We start from the raw sequence: 20,267 nt of genomic DNA, 5'->3' as shown, positions 1-20,267 counted from the left end.
ATCATAAAATAGAGTATTTGGGAATGCGCCTTTAAAAAGTCAACATTTTGTGATACTACAGCTTCTCTTTGTAATACCACACATTAATAATGTTTTCCTGATATAAAACCTTTGCACTTGTCTTTACATTTAAATTGTTAATCACTCAGTGTTCATCTTTCCCAGTCGTTAAAGAAAAAATGACATTGGGTTTCTACCTGCTGATGCAGAAAATGATGAAAGTTGAAAAATTTTAACTTTTGGCAGCTTGCACTGTTGTGGGGGGAAACGTTTAGGGTGGGGAGATAGTTTGTGTGCCCCGAATCTGAAGAAAGAAACATCACACTGGTCTTCACTAAATGTTCTGCATTGCTCACCGGAAGCAGACAAAAAGCCCAGATACCTGACCACAAGAACTGTAATAAACAATGGTTCTGAGAACACACAGTGGTGAAGGTGTAACTTTTTTCTTCCCAATATTACTCAGTGTTAAATTGCATTTGAAATAATTATGTTTGTTGTAAACAACTGGAAAAAATCTTCATGGAATGCAAATGGAACCTGTGGTTTGGATTTTTGTAGTATTTGCAAAAGCCAGCAGATTGCGTGTTTCATGCAATAGGTTTATAAGAATAACAATTACTTATTACTTATCTGTGAAGAGGATTATTGTATATGTTTACTACAGCTCAACTAAAAATATTTTTTGGAGAACAAAGAATCAGTCTGGCCCACTCGCACGTGGTATTGTTCACTACACAGACAATCCATACTACACAACTGGTGGCAAAACAACTACCTAGTGCAGAATAAGCACTCAGTAGCACTCAATGGCTGTGCTTAGGGCCCCTTCACACATCGTACGAATAAGTACAAATCAGGGCGAATCACGGCGGAATGAGTGCATGAGTGAACTACGAAAAGGTTGAGCTGATGGGCAGGCATGAACAATCCTGCACAGGTTTCGTGCACGCGATGGTGCGGTCTACGAAACCGTCACAGCGGGAACACAGTGCGAGCAGCATGTGTCCACATCACGTAGCTGCTGTGAAAATAAATAAATACATGCCATGGGATTCGAACCTGCAATTTACAAAAGCTCTGATTGCAAGCCAGAAACTTTATCACTGCACTACCATCACTGTCCTATAAAAGGTGTAGAAAAATGCCTGAAATAAACAACGAGATAGACGTATTTAAAAAAATAAAAATAAAACCACACACCATAAAAATACAAGTAACACCGCATTTTATTGAATCCCTCTTATCTGCAAATAATACAAGTATGAACCGTCTGTTACTCTGTAGATGACCCATGGTCACAGACATACAGTCATGAAATGACATGAATGGAGCAGTGTGCTGCTATCATGTCCACGTCTACTAGCCTGGTGTGTCCAGCCGGCTCTGCATTTGTCTGGCCCGACACATAGGTTCTATGGACGGCGTGCCACAGGATGGACACCGCGTCGTGGACATTCAGATCACTCGCTGCGTGTTATGATCTAACGGTCCGTTTCACCTGGGGTAGCCTGTCTATGTGTGCACCGTGCGCTCACTCACTACAGCCCATCGCAACAGCGATATATGTTTTTATGCAAGTCCACGTGAGGACAGCAAGCAGACATGCGTGTCACAGTGAACAGTTGTAAGTTCATGTTCGTCCAAACACGGTACTTGTCCCCCAGCCGTGACGTCCAGAACCACAGATCTCAACAGCAGCTGCTGTCGGTGGATACACCCCCTGTCCACTGACGTGTCAATCTCTGTTATGTGAGCATTATTTTTTAGTTATTTGTTATGTAATTGTGTATGTAGGTAGTGTAGCGCTTATTAATATACCTGTCCTGGCTGTGGTCTCTGTGTTTGTACTGTGACACGTCCTGTGCACTGAGCTGTCATTTGTGTCTCTGGTCAGCAGCTGGGAGGTGCCTCCCTGTGCTGTGTGTATTGTAACCTGGCTGTCCGGCCACACACACACACACACACACAGCGCATGTGGGGGGGGAGCGCGACGTGCACACATGCTAGACACATGTACCACGTGTGTTGGTTTTTGCAATGCCACATTCATGTGGGCACTTAGACAAATTTCACATTCAGCTCGGAAGTGATCGTCTGCTGACTGTTTTTCTGCTAACAGCGCGAATGGCCACATATTTTCTAAGTGTCAAGCGAGCTGTGTTGGATGGTCGTGTGTGTCAGCTGGAATTTGGCCGACACCTGCCGCGAGAAGGATCAAATGGGCTCTCACAGGGCACTCTCTGTCCTTCAGCCACTGGTGTTGTAGTGACAGCTGTACAAAGCATTAGAGGCAGTTCCGATTTGTAGCGAAAGCTGTACGTGGCATTAGAGGCAGCTCCAATTTTACACTAATTGCATACGTTTCCTGCTTCGTCCGCAATTCGACCACATTCATACTATGTGTGAAGGGGCCCCGTTATAAAGGGTAATTTTACTGGCATGGTGTACCTGTAAAAGGCCTTCACCACTCAGTCGTCCCACACTAAGCTTAAAGCCACTGGATGCTTTATGCTGACACAGTGGCATGGTTTGCACCCACTGAATACAAAACAAGTGGTAGACATACAACGCATCTGGTCTGTTCAACAGGCTGTAGGTATGCTGTGTAGTTCCACAGGGATAAATTTTGGATCCACTTTTGTTTGTATTGTATGGGAATGACATGTTAACTGCTACCAAGTGCAAATTATTCTCGTATGCAGATGATTCAGTTCTATTAGTAACATGTAAACATATATATCTGCATTGAACAAACCCTTGCATGTGAATTACAATCTGTTTGTGATTGGCTCATCGACAACAATGTTGTGAAAGTGTAGGAACACGGACCCACAACAGGGGGCGCAATGAACGGACAATGGAGGAAGGTGAATAACAAGGTTTACTATTGTGAAACGAGCACAATGAATACAACAATCACAATTTGGGGTCGAATCCGCTGGTGTCGTGTGGGCAGGCTCGAAGGTAGGAGACGTCCGTCTCAGTCGAACCGAAACCACCCAGATCTCCTCTGCCACCGAACCCTGGAAATACTGGAACCGCCAAGTCCCGAATTCCCAGGTGGCCACTGCCTCCGCTCGTCGGATCCGGTACTGCTGGCGGGAGAGAGCAACAACACAGGCGTGGATGCGACAGCACCCAGTAACGGAGAGGGGAGAAGCCGCCTCCACCTCTAGTCACAATATGGCAGGCAGGTGAGTACTTATCCAAGCAATTTAGCTTACAGTAATCAGCTGTCCTGAAAAGGTTTAACAAGTCTTTTAGCTAGTTAGTCAGAATATAAATGCAGAGAACGTTACCTCAGTCTAAAGGCGATATCTCGGCACTGAGGTGGAGACGCCGTCCTCCTGATATACCTCTGTGCTGAGTGGAACAGCTGTGTCCAGTGATGGGTGACAGCTGTCACCCCGGCTGCTCCCATAAGGCGGCAGCGCCCTCTGGTGCCTGGAGCCCGCACTCCAGGCAGGGCGCCCTCTGGTGGTGGTGGGCCAGCAGTACCTCCTCTTCAGCGGCCCACACAACAAACAAGCTGTCAATCCATGTGGGCAAAACTGAATAGATTTAGTGTGAATGTAATCATTAATTGTCTAAAACAGGTTACAGGTTAGTTGAAATTGTATCAAAAGACCAAGTTACATATCTAGGCATAACACTGGATCAGTTTTTAACAGGTAATTCCACTGTATCCACAATCGTGACTAAGTGTTTATGCAGGCTCAAGTTTCTGGATCAGAATACAAATAATTTTGGCTTTAAAATACAAAAATTATTTATGTCAGCACTGATCCAGTATCACCTCGATTACTTGTTCTTCATGGTATCGTGGTTTGACGAAATGCGATGAATCACGTCTCCAAGTGATCCATTACAAATAAATTAGGTACATACTCAGTGTTCCTTCAAGGACGCACATCAGAGCTGTTTTTTTCTCAAGGCAGAATGCTTCTTTGACAAGAGGGTAGGTCAGCAGAAACATGTCTACAACCTAGCCTATCCTTTTGCACCTGAATATTTGAAAGACAGTTTTATTCTAAATGGTAGAACTTACCAGACTAAGACCAATAATATTTTGTTTAATGCTCCCAGAGTTGAGTCATTTGGTTTATCCTCTTTTAATGATCCAGGTATCAAATAGTGGAACAGCCTAACATTGTTTATATGTCAAATTACATCGAGCCATGTTTTTAAGAAGTCTAGTCAAACAATTTTTTAAGTATCATTAACTCTAGCCAAGATATTTATACATGTTCCTATTTTTTCAGATTTTGGTGTTTAGTCTGCAAGGGCTGCGTTATATGTCCTTTAATAGTATTTTCTATTGTTTAAGTATTTTTATTATATTATTATTATGTTTCAGGATATCTTACTTTCGAAAGTATTCATATCCAACGTTTGATTTATATTTGGCCTAATTTATTTGGTCTATTTTTTTATATTTGTATTACTAGTTTTTATTACTTAATGTTATTTAATAGTTATTTAATGTTATTACTTATGTTTATTTATGTTAATTTTCAAAGACCAGAGTGCAAATAAGCACCCTATTTTGGAAGTTTTCTTGTGTGGCAGTAGAATTTATATATTTTTATATGTAATTTTACTGCCCAAATAAAAGTCAATCAATCAATATGACTGTGAGCACTAATACTCCACTTTTCTTAGTGTTCATGATCTCCAGCGGCTCTTTTGAACTCCAGCTTCCCAAAAAAAAAAAAAAAAAAACAAGATGAAAAACAAACAGCTGGGGGCGTGTCAATACGGAACATTGGGCACGTGAGGACTGACGTCACTTTAGGCGCGGACTTTTGTTAGCGGAAATAGTTCAGCTCCGACAGGTTTGCAAACTTAATTTGTTTATTTGTTGGACTTTGTAGGTTTTTCTGATGTAGCACGTCATCGTGGCTTTACTCTGTTTTATGATAGGGGTACTGAGACATATTTATACTTAACTACTAAGAAAAGCGGTTCGTTTTTGTTTTATCAACATGCTAATAGTGAGCTAATTTGACGAACTTTATCTAGGAGTAGCATTTTAATATATTACTTTTGCTATCTGAAAAAGTAGTCGCGTAATTTTCCAGTAACCAGTGATTTTCATTAATTGTACCTTTCAGTGATGTCCAGTATGCACTCAATGGCCTCTTCATTAGGTACACCGGTTCAACGGCATATGGAAGTTAATATGTAATCAGCCTAAAACTACATGGAAACATGGTTACAAAAAAAAAGATCTGCTGAAGTTCAACTCCAGAGAACAAGGTTTTTTTTTTTTTAAAGTGAAAATGCTTTGTGAAACTGAGGCTAGTCAACACAGGTTCACCATAGCTTGACAGGGGAAAACACCACTGAGGGTCCGTTTGTGTTTCACAAATGGACACTTATTCAGATACCATCAATCATAATGAAGCCACTGCTTCGAGCTTTTCGTCATGTCTTTGAGCTCCAGAGATAAAATACAGTTCGTGGTCATACTCATTTCAAATGTAGAAGTAAATGGCATTCATTTCATTTTTTCGTTTATTTTCATTTATATAGCGCCAAATCACAACAAGGTTGCCTCAAGATGCTTCACACAAGTAAGGTTTAACCAGAGCAACAGTGGTAAGGAAAAACTCCCTCTGAGGAAGAAACCTCAAGCAGACCAGACTCAAAGGGGTGACCCTCTGCTTGGGCCATGCTACAGACACAAATTACAAAACAATACAAAATGTCACTGAATGACATTAACAACTATGTCTGTTCCCGCACATTGCTACCACAAGATGCTTTACCTTCCGGTGCCTGTGCAGTGCACAGTGTGCACACTGGAAAAAGCAGTGTAAACAGTAACTGCTTGACCGTATAATGGGGGTCAGAATTTGTTGAAAGTGAAAGGGTCACGTCATCTCTGCTCACTACCCCACTCACCCACCTGTAACACTAAGTTGTACTATTGAATAGCTGAAGAACAATAACAATAATAAGAGTATAAATTATAAAAAAAAAAAGTAATTTTCAAAGTTGTCAAGCATGTATTAATGTTGTTGCTCTTGTTTCACTACAAGCCGTGTATGTACAGGCCGACTGTACATGCTTTTCAACCTGCTGAAACTAAATGCACATCTGATACCGATACTAGTTATGAAGAATTGTTAGCATCATATTAGTTAGCATCCCTGAGTCTTTTTAAGGACAAAGAAAAATAATATTAACAAGTAAGGTACATTCTACACACCATTCTCCATCTTCGTACTTAGTGATTGTTATTTATTCACTTGTTTTTGTTTGGTCAGTAATCAATCTGTAAGCAAATCTTCTGTGCCAGTGTTCTGAGGGGGGCAGTTTAGCCACTAGGGCAACCTAGTCCACAGGGTGACGGCAGGTGAAATTGGCGGCAAAATGTTAGTCGGGTGACCTGACCAGGCGCTAGTGAAAACATGGGTCCATCCTGTCTTGAATCAACAATTCAGGTTGTGGCTGATGTAACAGTGATGCTATCATTTCAATATGGACCATCATCTGTAAGTGTTTCCAGCAGCTTGTTGAATCTATACTACAAAAAGGTATAGCGGAATATACAGCGGGTAAATAAAGTACTGAACACGTCACCATTTTTCTCAGTAAATGTATTTCTTAAGGAGCTATTGACATGAAATTTTCATCAGATGTCAGTACAACCCAAATAATCCATAGAAGCAAAGAACCAAAAAACAAATAAGTACCGAATTTGTAATGTGTAATAAAAATGGAATGACACTGGGGAAAAAATACTGAACCACTTACTGAAATGTATTTAATACTTATTGCAAAAGCCTCTATTGACAGCTGACAGCTTCAAGATGTCTCTTGTATGGAGAAAATAGTTGCGTGCATTGCTAAGGTGTAATTTTTGGCCCATTCTTCTAGACAAACAGTCTTCAAATCTTGAAGCTTCTGCGGACCTCTTCTATGAACTGTGATCTTTAGTTCTTTCCATAAATTTTATATAGAATTCATGTCAGGTGATTGCTGGGCCATTCTAGCAGATATTTTCATTCTCTGAAACCCATCAAGAGTTTCCTTGGTTGTGTGTTTGGGATCACTGTCTTGTTAAAATGTCCACCCTCGTTTCATTTCCATCATCCTGGTAGATTTTTATCAAGAATGTCTCAGGACATTTTTCTGTTCATCGTATCTTCAATTATATGAAGTTTGCCAGTGTTGTATGGTAAATAATGGTAAATGGACTGCATTTATATAGCGCTTTCCATCCGCATCAGGAGCTCAAAGTACTTTACAATTATGCCTCACATTCACCAATTCACACAGACACACTCACATACCAATGCAGGCGCAACTAGGGGATTACGGACTTTGCCCAAGGGCCCTTAGTGATTTTCTGGTTGAGCTGGGGTTTGAACTGAGGATCCTCTGGTCTGAAGCCCAACACTTATCCACTAGACCAGGGGTGGGCAGTTATTTTTTGCAAAGGGCCAAATGAGAAACAAAATATTGTGGAGGGCCAGGCCAAAAGGCTAAATGCAATTCTGCACAATAATAATTTTATTCCTATATAAAAAAAAAAAAGCAGTAAATCGTATTGTTTTGACAAACAGATGTTCTGATTAGGAAATGAAAAAAAGGTTACCTTACAAAAATGTAATTTATTCATTCAAATTTTCCAAGACAATAATCAACAAAATGTGAAACATTTCTGACTCATTACACTTGTGATAATTTTCAGTCACATTGACCTTAAAATGCATTTTGAGTTTAATATACTGTTGAAACTGAAACTTACTGTTGGAACAAGGAGGTTCTTAGCTTCTTAGTTTTGTCATTGTAAACCAGATATTAAAGACAAGTCACTATCATTGCCATGAAACTGTGCAGAAAAAGAGAAGTGTCCCAGTACACTAGCTCTTATGCCTTTGCATGACTACATTTGTATTTTCCACCACTTTCCACATTGTTTTCAGTTCTTTTTTTCTTGTTCAGTGAGAGAAATGTGGTCTCTGTTGATCTTTAACAAGTGTATCAAAGTCAGGCCGAATGTCTGAGGTGGAGATGCGAAGCACAGCCAACATCAGTGAGAGCGGACCTGGACCTGGATTTGTTTAACTTCATCCAAATTCGGCATTCAGCATCCACCTCTCTCTTTTTGGCATGAGCGGACATTTTTGAGGAGCGGTACACATTGATTGCATTAATAATTTCCCAGAACAAATTAAAAAAAAAAAAAAAAAAAACATAAAAGCAATGCGGTTTTAGTTTAGTCATAAAGGCCCGGTCACACGACGACAGCTGAACGAAGGAGGAAAAGTCACAAATTGTCAGGAAAATGTGGAGGAATGATCTTGCACCTTTCCCATCACCGAAAAGCCTGCGCATAAAGAGTGCATGAGTGTGAAAACAAAACATTCACGATTATGGGGCCGAAAGCGGGTATAAAACCAAATGGTTTCCGGCGCTGGATCCGTGGCTCCATCCCCCATCTCCATTGCTGTCCCCATGGATCACGCGAACGCGCCATGCCAGGCTGTGTTGCGTGTATTATGCAATTGCACTGTGCCAAGTTGTGTGGCTTGTATTATGCGATGGCACCATGCCAGGCAGTGTGGCATGGGCCAATCGCTCTGTACCAGGCTCTGCTATACTCTGGTGGATATGCACACGCAGCCACAAACGACTTGGGAGGTGGACGAAGGTCACACGCTACACTAATTTGGTGGGATAGTAAATATTTCATTCTCTAATTTTCAGGTGTTTGCGGGCCTGTCAGAGTCGTCCAAAGGGCCGTATGCGGTCCACGGGCTGTAAAATGCCCAGGTGTGCACTAGACCATCACCTCCACAAAAGGTTAAAATCCATAATATACAATATAGGGCAGGGCTCTTCAACTCATTCCTGATTAATAACTGATTCCATCTGCTCAAAGTTATGTTAATCAGTGAAATCACCTGGTGGAGTGGGTGGTTGCAAAGAAAACCTGCACCCCCTCGGCCCTTTCTGGAAAGCGTTGAAGAACCCTGGTATAAGGGGCCTGACCCCTCCCCTCCCATCTCCTCTCCTTGATTCAAACACGTCTGCATTTTCTCCTGTTGAGAAAACACAGAGCTTTTTGGAAACACGAAGCTGTTAGTCTGTAAAATAAACCATTAATTGTTTGCCTCTCTGTGCTCAGCATAATGGCACCCTGACACCTGCACGACTTTGATGCATGCACTTGCACACACGTCGTTGTGACGATCCCACCAGCTGTATTCCCAGTGGGACGCCATGCTGTGTTCCACCGGCTGCCACACGCTCTGCGCTGGATGCTGTGTATATAAAATAATGATTTCATAGCGGATTAATCATTTTCTCTGCAAGTTGGCTGCTGAAAACGGCTCTAATCGCTTCCTGCATCACAGAGGACCGCTGCAACAGCAGCCATTCCCACACGCGCTGAATGAGCTGGAGAAAGCATTTGGAGCCATCTAAAAAGGTAATTATTTGTCTGTTTATATTGTCATGGCTTGGTAAAACGGTTGCATTTTCTTTCCTTCTTGTCTGCAGCTTTAAAACTATGTTTATTATAGATTTAACATCTTGTTATAATTGTTCAGATGAGCTGCGCTCTGATGCGGCGTGCTGACAAAATCACTCGCTCTGTTCACTTCTTTACTTGACGAGCTGCACGTAGTGTTAGCGAGCAGACATTACACGACATTTATGCGTGAAAGATTTTTTTGAACATTTCATAATTCTTTTTGTGCAATTGCACGTGCCGGTGCCCCTGTCACGTTCAGTCTACACCCGTTAACGACGAGTTTACTCTCCTTCACGACACAGGTCATACAAGTGTCAGCACACCTTAGTCCAGTCCTATTAGTGTCAGGGTCTTCAAATTCACATGGAACATTCTTGGGACACAGACCTTGAACAAGTTCAACGATGGCTAACCTTGACTTATTTTAAGAGGTCAAAAGGTCACATTGTTTCCTGTTGTTATGCTCATATGGCTGAGGGTATTTTAGCATTACGTTATATTTTCTTTTACTCAGATGAAGAGAGATGTGTATCTCTGCAGTGCACAGCACATGAAGGCGGAACTTGGCGAACAATGAGCCGCTACATGCAGCGCTGCAAACATAAACTGCCATCTTGGCCGGTAAAAATAGCTGATACTAATACCTGCAAAAATGCTGAATATCTGCGCTGATAATCGACCAGGCTGATAATCAGTTGACCCTTAATACAATATGCAACACACCTTCTTGTTACGTGTTTAATCAGGAGACTTGCAATGTGTCCTGTTCTGCAAAGTGGCAACACAAATAGCTGTTCTGCAAACCTTGTGACCTGACAATGTGGAGTTTCCGTCAGGAAAAACCACATGCTGAAAAACAGCCCCACATCAGGATGTTCCCACCTCCATGCTACTTCACTGTTGGCATGGTGTTTTTGGGGTCATGTGCAGTGACATTTATGGTGTGTATTATGGCATCCAAAGAGTTCAGTTTTGGTCTCATTTGACCAGACTATATTCTCAGAGTATTTCACAGGCTTGTCTAAATATTGTGCAGCAAAGTTTAAGTGAGCTTCAACATGCTTTTTCTTCAGGAAGGGAGTGTTGCATTGTGAACGTTCATACAGGCTATGGTGGTGAAGTGCATTACTTATTGTTTTCTTGGAAACAATTATACCTGCTAATTCCAGGCCTTTCTGAAGTGGCTCTTGGGCAACTCTTCTGAGAATTCTTTTCAGTCTGCTGTTAGAAATCTTGCAAGCAGCACCTGGTCATGGCCAGTTTATGGTGAAATGATGTTCTTTCCACTTTCATATTATGGCCCAAACAGTGCTCACTGGAACATTCACAAATTTAGAAGTTCTTCTGTAATCAATGCAATCAGTATGCTTTGCAGCAATAAAGTTGTGAAGTTCTTGAGAGAACGCTTTGCTTTTACCCATCATGAGATGTTTCTTGTGTGGCGCTTTTAATTGCCATTGGTTGGGACTGAACCAGCTGATACTAATTTGCACTGACAATGAGCAGGACAGCTTTCTAATTACTGATAGATTTCAGATGGTGTCTTAGCTTTCCATGTCTTTTTGCCCCTCCCTTTTTTCAGGTGTTCAATACTTTTTTCCTGTGTCATTTCAAAGATTATTACACATACTTTATGGACATCTATGGTTTAATTTCTTTGTATGTGTGGATTACTTGGGTTGTTACCAACATCTGGTGAAATTTTAATGTCAATAGCACCTTTAGAAATATATTCACTGAGTAAAATTGTTCAAGACTTATTTTACCCGCTGTGTGTGTGTGTGTGTGTGTGTGTGTAAATAAATGTAATAATCTTTAAAGTTATGGTCCAAATTGGACATATAAGACATCAGCAGTTTTGACTCAGTGAATTACCACCTTAAATACAAGTAGTTTCATTCTAGTAGCCACAGTCTTTGTAGTTTGTTCAAACTACCATCAAAAATATAGGTTTTCCCTATTTCCCCCAGAAAGAACAATTTGTTTTTTTCTTTCAAAATGGATGTTTCATTGAATATTTCTTTGTTACATCAAGCTACACATCATAATGACCTTTTAAAGAATATAACATTTAAAGCAGTGATGCATACATGTGTTTAAATTACCGGTATGCTATATAATCTATGGGGCGATCTTTAAGCTTAATTTTTTAAATGCTGTGATGATATTTGGTTCCACATTTCACAGGAAAAATTGCCAACTTTCTTTTGTTGTCTGTGTACAGGGATTGTTTTTAAATTTGCTAATACAGCAATGTTTCTCAATCACACAAAAAATATGTATTCATTTTATTTTGAACTTCCTTAAACATCTATGGGTGTAAACTACCAAACAAATATTTGCACACACTTTCCTGTTCATTTGAATGGGAATGTCCAAAGTTTTTACTGGCTAAATCCAATGCCAGCATGGTGTGATTAAGTAGCCAGATAACAGTGACAGTCTGACCTTGTACTATTTTTGGCTGTCTCTGTTCATCAATTTTTGTGGTTGTTTGTGTTGCTTTCTTTAGATGGCGTTGTCTCCTGTTGGCACTAATGACATGACCACAGACAGGAAATCTGACCGAAGTCACAAGAGGAACAAAATCACAAGTAAAATTGGAAGCTGCATAACTGAACTGTTACATAGATGTGGACAAAATTAATAGCACCCCCCCCCCCCCCCCCCCCCCAATGAAATTAAAAATTTTCTTCCAATTTTTCTCAAGTGTTTTTTAACAGTGCAAGGAATTTTCCACAGCATTTCTAAACATTTCACCCCGATGTGAGGGTGCTGCCACACAAGGTACTCAATACACATAGGGAGCAACTAGGGGATTAAGGACCTTGCCCAAGGGCCCTGAGTGATTTTCCGGTCAGGCTGACTGGAAAACAGCTCTAGTTTTGTCTCATGTGACCAAAGAACATGCTTCCAGTATACATTACTTTCCTCCAGGTTGTCCCTAGCATACTTCAGTCTGGTTTGAAGGTGTTTCTTCTGCATAAGTGGAGTTTTTCTTGGTCTGCAACCTCACAGTCCATTCCTGTGCAGGGCTCTAGTGATTGTCTTCTTTGAGACTATAATTCCCGACTTGGCTGAGTTATTCACTAGTGTCTTGCAGTTGTTCTGGGGCCTGTAGACACATTTCTCTAGTTTTCTTTCCTGAGTCTTTGAAATCTTTTACTTCCTACCTCTGCCCAGTTTGTTCTATACTGTGTAGCTCTCTTTGAAGTTCTTGATGATACTTCTCACTCCAGTTCTTGACACTTGGAAACGCTGTGGTAACTTTGTGTGTCCTTTTCCTGCATTGTGAGCTTCAACAATTCTTTTTCACAAGTTTAAACTGATTTGTTTTGTTTTTGGCATAATGCTTGCTCAAGTGACAGATCAAACACTTACAACCCCTGGCAATAATTATGGAACCACTGGCCTCGGAGGATGTTCATTCGGTTGTTTAATTTTGTAGAAAAAAAGCAGATCACAGACGTGACACAAAACTAAAGTCATTTCAAATGGCAACTTTCTGACTTTAAGAAACACTATAAGAAATCAAGAAAAAAAAATTGTGGCAGTCAGTAACGGTTACTTTTTTAGACCAAGCAGAGGGAAAAAAATATGGACTCAATTCTGAGGAATAAATTATGGAATCACCCTGTAAATTTTCATCCACAAAACTAACACCTGCATCAAATCAGATCTGCTCGTTAGTCTGCATCTAAAAAGGAGTGATCACACCTTGGAGAGCTGTTGCACCAAGTGGACTGGCATGAATCATGGCTCCAACACGAGAGATGTCAATTGAAACAAAGGAGAGGATTATCAAACTCTTAAAAGAGGGTAAATCATCACGCAATGTTGCAAAAGATGTTGGTTGTTCACAGTCAGCTGTGTCTAAACTCTGGACCAAATACAAACAACATGGGAAGGTTATTAAAGGCAAACATACTGGTAGACCAAGGAAGACATCAGAGCGTCAAGACAGAAAACTTAAAGCAATATGTCTCAAAAATCGAAAATGCACAACAAAACAAATGAACGAATGGGAGGAAACTGGAGTCAACGTCTGTGACCGAACTGTAAGAAACCACCTAAAGGAAATGGGATTTACATACAGAAAAGCTAAACGAAAGCCATCATTAACACCTAAACAGAAAAAACAAGGTTACAATGGGCTAAGGAAAAGCAGTCGTGGACTGTGGATGACTGGATGAAAGTCATATTCAGTGATGAATCTCGAATCTGCATTGGGCAAGGTGATGATGCTGGAACTTTTGTTTGGTGCCGTTCCAATGAGATTTATAAACATGACTGCCTGAAGAGAACATGTAAATTTCCACAGTCATTGATGATATGGGGCTGCATGTCAGGTAAAGGCACTGGGGAGATGGCTGTCATTACGTCATCAATAAATGCACAAGTTTACGTTGATATTTTGGACACTTTTCTGATCCCATCAATTGAAATGATGTTTGGGGATGATGAAATCATTTTTCAAGATGATAATGCATCTTGCCATAGAGCAAAAACTGTGAAAACATTCCTTGCGAAAAGACACATAGGGTCAGTGTCATGGCCTGCAAATAGTCCGGATCTTAATCCAATTGAAAATCTTTGGTGGAAGTTGAAGAAAATGGTCCATGACAAGGCTCCAACCTACAAAGTTGATCTGGCAACAGCAATCAGAGAAAGTTGGAGCCAGATTGATGAAGAGTACTGTTTGTCACTCATTAAGTCCATGCCTCAGATACTGCAAGCTGTTATAAAAGCCAGAGGTGGTGCAACAAAATACTAGTGATGTGTTGGAGCGTTCTTTTGTTTTTCATGATTCCATAATTTTTTCCTCAGAATTGAGTGAGTCCATATTTTTTTCCCTCTGCTTGGCCTAAAAAAGTAACCGTTACTGACTGCCACAATTTTTTTTCCTGATTTCTTATAGTGTTTCTTAAAGCCAGAAAGTTGCCATTTGAAATGACTTTAGTTTTGTGTCATGTCTGTGATCTGCTTTTTTTTTTTCTACAAAATTAAACAACTGAATGAACATCCTCCGAGGCCGGTGATTCCATAATTTTTGCCAGGGGTTGTACTAACATTTTTATACTGTCTGTACATTGGAAGATAAGTCTCGGTTTGAAATTGATTTTACAAGCTTTTAGCGTTAGAAAGTTGTAGCACATCATTGTAGAACAGTGGTTTGTCCTATGGGTCAATGAAAAGGTCAGTTCTTGGGGGGGGGGGGGGGGGGGGGGGGGGGGGGGTAATAATTTTTTTCACCCTGGTGTCTTTGTGGTTTTTGTGAAATAATATATTTGTTAAACCCAGAAGATCAGAATGATGTGCACAAAGCACCACATTTCAGTATCTCATCTCATTCCTGAGATATGGTCATTAATGGATTTTAGACAATGGCCTGTAATTTGACCTTTATTAAACGCTGAGCATTTGAGGATAAATCAAAGTGATAGCACATATGGCTGCCTCTACAAAAATTTCTTGTCCATAAATGAGTCAAATATAAGGACTGTAAAGAGATTGGCAAAAATTGTTTGTTCAGAATGAGAAACAACACAAACAGGCTCTAAAACATTTTCTATATACACAAATTAACTATTTCTCTCAAATATTGTTCACAAATCTGTCTAAATCTGTGTTAGTGAGCACTTCTACTTTGCTGAGATAATCCATCCCACCTCACAGGTGTGGCATATCAAGATGATGATTAGACAGCATGATTATTGTGTGTGCCTTAGGCTGGCCACAATAAAAGGCCATGTTACAGCCATAGACCAGGAGAGGGCCGGTGTATTCAACACACCTGTGTCAGTTAATGAGGTCATTAACAGGAGAACTTGACTGCGTATGGAGGAGGTAATTCAGCCATTTAATTCAGGCTTTATATACACTCAACAAAAATATAAACGCAACACTTTTGGTTTTGCTCCCATTTCGTATGAGATGAACTCAAAGATCTAAAACTTTTTCCACATACACAATATCACCAATTCCCTCAAATATTGTTCACAAACCAGTCTAAATCTGTGATAGTGAGCACTTCTCCTTTGCTGAGATAATCCATCCCACCTCACAGGTGTGCCATACCAAGATGCTGATTAGACACCATGATTAGTGCACAGGTGTGCCTTAGACTGCCCACAATAAAAGGCCACTCTGAAAGGTGCAGTTTTATCACACAGCACAATGCCACAGATGTCGTAAGATTTGAGGGAGCGTGCAATTGGCATGCTAACAGCAAGAATGTCAACCAGAGCTGTTGCTCGTGTATTGAATGTTCATTTCTCTACCATAAGCCGTCTCCAAAGGTGTTTCAGAGAATTTGGCAGTACATCCAACCAGCCTCACAACCGCAGACCACGTGTAACCAAACCAGCCCAGGACCTCCACATCCAGCATGTTCACCTCCAAGATCGTCTGAGACCAGCCACTCGGACAGCTGCTGAAACAGTCGGTTTGCAGAACCAAAGAATTTCTGCACAAACTGTCAGAAACCGTCTCAGGGAAGCTCATCTGCATGCTCGTCATCCTCATCGGGGTCTCGACCTGACTCCAGTTCGTTGTCGTAACCGACTTGATTGGGCAAATGCTCACATTTGCTGGCATTTGGCATGTTGGAGAGGTGTTCTCTTCACGGATGAATCCCGGTTCACACTGTCCAGGGCAGATGGCAGACAGCATGTGTGGCGTCGTGTGGGTGAACGGTTTTCTGATGTCAATGTTGTGGATCGAGTGGCCCATGGTGGCAGTGGGGTTATGGTATGGGCAGGCGTCTGTTATGGACGAAGAACACAGGTGCATTTTAATGATGGCATTTTGAATGCACAGAGATACTGTGACGAGATTGTGAGGCCCATTGTTGTGCCATACATCCAAGAACATCACCTCATGTTGCAGCAGGATAATGCACGGCCCCATGTTGCAAGGATCTGTACACAATTCTTGGAAGCTGAAAATGTCCCAGTTCTTGCATGGCCGGCATACTCACCGGACATGTCACCCATTGAGCATGTTTGGGATGCTCTGGACCGGCGTATACGACAGCGTGTACCAGTTCCTGCCAATATCCAGCAACTTCGCACAGCCATTGAAGAGGAGTGGACCAACATTCCACAGGCCACAACTGACAACCTGATCAACTCTATGTGAAGGAGATGTGTTGCACTGCATGAGGCAAATGGTGGTCACACCAGATACTGACTGGTATCCCCCCCAATAAAACAAAACTGCACCTTTCAGAGTGGCCTTTTATTGTGGGCAGTCTAAGGCACACCTGTGCACTAATCATGGTGTCTAATCAGTATCTTGATATGGCACACTTGTGAGGTGGGATGGATTATCTCAGCAAAGGAGAAGTGCTCACTATCACAGATTTAGACTGGTTTGTGAACAATATTTGAGGGAAATGGTGATATTGTGTATGTGGAAAAAGTTTTAGATCTTTGAGTTCATCTCATACAAAATGGGAGCAAAACCAAAAGTGTTGCGTTTATATTTTTGTTGAGTAAGTACTGTCACTTCAACTCAAGACTAAAGCCCTAACTCAATTCTCTGCATCCTCATTGCGATTTTATGCTGAAAGTTCTGACCAGAATTGATGAATCAGCTCTCTGCTGCTTTGATGCACCTTTTTCATAATGTTGCTCCTCTAGCTGGTATTCTTTGTGCTCCATGCTGTTTTCTGTGTACCAAATAAGTGTACCTCCAAGATGTGTACTGTAGTGTGCCCAGTGAGCATTGTCCTAATTGTGTCACAGCCAGTTACACTTTTTCTTCGTTCATGTGGAGTAGAAAACTTTGGCCAGCGCTTATATTTGTTTAATGACATGATCTGACCAATTCCTCTAAAGGCCAGACCATAGGACAAATTAAAATTCCCTTGATACAAGGACAAATCAAAGTGCCCTTGATACAAGATCATTAGATCACCCACCCCTTAATATAGTGTTTCAAACATTTTCACACCAAGGACCACTTAAACCCCCCCCCCCCACACACACACACACACACACACTCCACACCCCAAAAATATTGCAGACCACTTAACTCCCCAAATATCCAAAACCAGTCAGTCTGCTTAGCACTCCAACAGGAAATTACAGCCAATTAGAGTGTGGAGTCATTTTAAACAGTTTGAGAAATGCTTTTAACTTAGAACATGATATTAATTTAAAATGTCATATTTTATCAATGTACTTATGGATCACTAGGGTTTGCTCACAGACCACCAGCAGTCCAGAGATCACTTTTTGAGAAAGTCTGCCCTAATACCATGTGTAGCATCTAAAGCTGCATTGGCTCATCCTTTGTTTTTGTTTTCCTGCAGGGGATGTGGAGTTGGACATTGAGAATCTTTACAGAGCTGTTCCTCAACTTACTAAGGTTTTCAGGATCACAGATAAAATTGGAGAAGGTAGACATTCTACTCATGTTCTCCATATTCCGGGAGCTCATTCCAGACATATTGGCTGATTCTTGAATTTTCCATGGCCTTCATACAGTTTCCAATGTGCCTCAGGGGACTTACCTGAAAGTTACTTGTGTGTCTGTGCATTAGGTACCTTCAGCTCAGTGTACCTGGGTGAAGCTCAGATGAAGGATGGGAGGAGAGAGAAGTTTGCCCTCAAACACCTCATTCCAACCAGCCACCCAACACGTATTGCTGCAGAGCTTCAGTGTCTGACGGTTGCTGGGTGAGTCAAACGCTGTCGGGTGTTCAAACAGTGATGTGTCTCTTTTCGATTCTCTGCTGAAAGATCACTTTCTAATATGTTGCTGACTGATCTTACTGTGCTGGGTACAAAATCTATTGTGATTACTAGTCTTTGATAAGACTGCAGCTGACAATCATTTCGTATAATTTGATTATTTGCTCGATTAGTTTTTATGTTGATAAAGAGTCAGGAAAATGCGAAAGTGTTGATCATCATTTCCCAAAACCCACAATGCCATCATTAAATGTCTCATTTTGTGATAGAGGATAGAAACTAGTGATGAAACCACAAAATTATTCACACTTAAGAAGCTGAAAGCAAAACATTTGGACATTAAAAAAATACTCTAAATGAGTAAACCGTTTGGTAGAGCATATTGATATCTACCACATTCTATTGAAAAATGTGAGTATATTAAAGGGTTAGTCAGTGATTAATCATTGCAGTTGTAGTCTTTGATAGTTACTGTAAAGCAGATGACAATTTAGGTCTGTGTTTTTTGTTTGTTTTTCTTTCTTTTTACTAGCGGTATGGATAAAAGTGCCTCTGTAAATTTTGTTTCAATGATTACTGTGAAAAATAAAAACTGGAGTCAACTTAAAAATGTAACACGACCAGCTGCGAAAGGTTTTTAAGTTCACTCAACTTTGCATTACATCCAACAAATCATATTTGGTTCAGATAAACCTTATCTTTTGAAGAAACTAATAACCTAACTCAGAAAAGCAAGTTGACTTCATTTTATTGTTCCTGAAGTTGAAAAACTTAAAGATCTGTCACCTTTACTTTACAAGTAAGATCCTTCGGCATCTCCCTCATTTTTCCACTCGGGGTCACCACAGCAGGTCTGATGTGGATCTGCATGTTGATTTAGCACAGGTTTTACACCAGATACCCTTCCAGACACAACTTTGTCTTACATAGGCAATGGGCAGTGGTGGGGTGGGGTTTGAACAGGAAAACTTCTGCACTGAAAACAAGCACACTTACCACTTGGCTCCACCCCAACTACATTATTTCACAACCCTTTTTTAGCATTTAAGGATGACGAATGCCGTTACAAACAGTGGTGGGCACAGTTCTGATAATCCGATAACCGATAATTATCGAAGATAAAGTTTTCATTATCGGATTATCTTTTCAGATAACTTCGTAAACCATTATTGGACTAATTATCTTCCGATAAATTTTTGTCCGATAATTTTTAGACCGTTAACGTGGTAAACAAAGGTGAACAGATGTGTAGTTCTACCCTCTGCAAACAGAGGAGAACTGCTTCTAGAAGAAGCCGCTCTATCCTCTGCAGGCAAAGGAGAACTGGTCACCAAAAAAAAAGAGGTTGGACGCTTGTAGCGCTTCAGCAGCAGCATACCCTCACGACGGCCGACCAGAATATCAAACAGGTTTGATTTTCATCTGACCATACGCTCGCCGATCAGGAGGTGGTCGTGAGATATTAAACGCAGTTTGTTACTCCATGTACACTAAACGATGCAGGACGCGTGATCCAAAAAAATTCTCACACGAATGAAAAATCAGCTGAAAAGGGGCCAAAACTCGCAGTGGCACCAGTAGATCATGGCAGTGTTCTGTTTATTTTGACACCGGTTATATCAGACGATTATCTAATTACAGCTTGGCTTTTTTTTTTTTTTTTTTTTTTTTAATACAAATAAAAAAAGGCATATTTTACAAAAGCACATTTATCTGTAAACACCAACACACGACACACCTCACATTAATGTGTTGGCTTACATAGAATGAATCAACCAATCAGTGTTAGCGGAGGCACATTTTACCCAGAATGCCATCTGTCTGTGTTTGTTACAAAACTTCAGAATTAGTGCATTATTCAACATTAAAAGATAAACATTATATCTTAACTTTGCACAAATTACAGAATTGACATTAATGGAGTTATTCTGTCAGTATTCATTTTATTTATACACCAAACCATAACTCAGCACTGCTTTATTTTCCAAGACCTCGGCCTGACGGCAGCGTTGTAATTGAGTAGAGAGTTGAGCTTTGTGGCTCCTCTGTTGCTTCTGTGCTGGAAGCAATGTAGT

At 40.7% G+C, this 20,267-nt stretch overlaps 1 protein-coding gene and 1 long non-coding RNA gene across 2 annotated transcripts in view; one reads left to right on the top strand and one right to left on the bottom strand.

Moving 5' to 3' along the window:
• Nucleotides 1-225: 225 nt before the first annotated feature.
• LOC117522371 lies at nt 226-18,559 on the bottom strand. The gene is made up of 3 exons (XR_004564208.1): nt 18,488-18,559; nt 9,600-9,606; nt 226-236 (listed from the first exon to the last, which is right to left on the bottom strand). It is a non-coding gene; the product is annotated as an uncharacterized LOC117522371 (long non-coding RNA).
• cdc7 (cell division cycle 7 homolog (S. cerevisiae)) overlaps nt 4,756-20,267 on the top strand; it is a 29,548-nt gene continuing 14,036 nt past the window's right edge. Inside the window, exons 1-4 of the mRNA XM_034183764.1 lie at nt 4,756-4,838; nt 12,006-12,087; nt 17,811-17,897; nt 18,042-18,177. Coding sequence (XP_034039655.1) covers nt 12,006-12,087; nt 17,811-17,897; nt 18,042-18,177 — 305 coding nt within the window. The 5' untranslated portion in view covers nt 4,756-4,838. The remainder of the gene's footprint in view (nt 4,839-12,005; nt 12,088-17,810; nt 17,898-18,041; nt 18,178-20,267) is intronic.

The sequence above is a fragment of the Thalassophryne amazonica genome, chromosome 12, assembly GCF_902500255.1.
Source record: "Thalassophryne amazonica chromosome 12, fThaAma1.1, whole genome shotgun sequence".
NCBI lineage: Eukaryota > Metazoa > Chordata > Actinopteri > Batrachoidiformes > Batrachoididae > Thalassophryne > Thalassophryne amazonica.
This window is presented reverse-complemented; position numbering and strand designations above follow the sequence as displayed.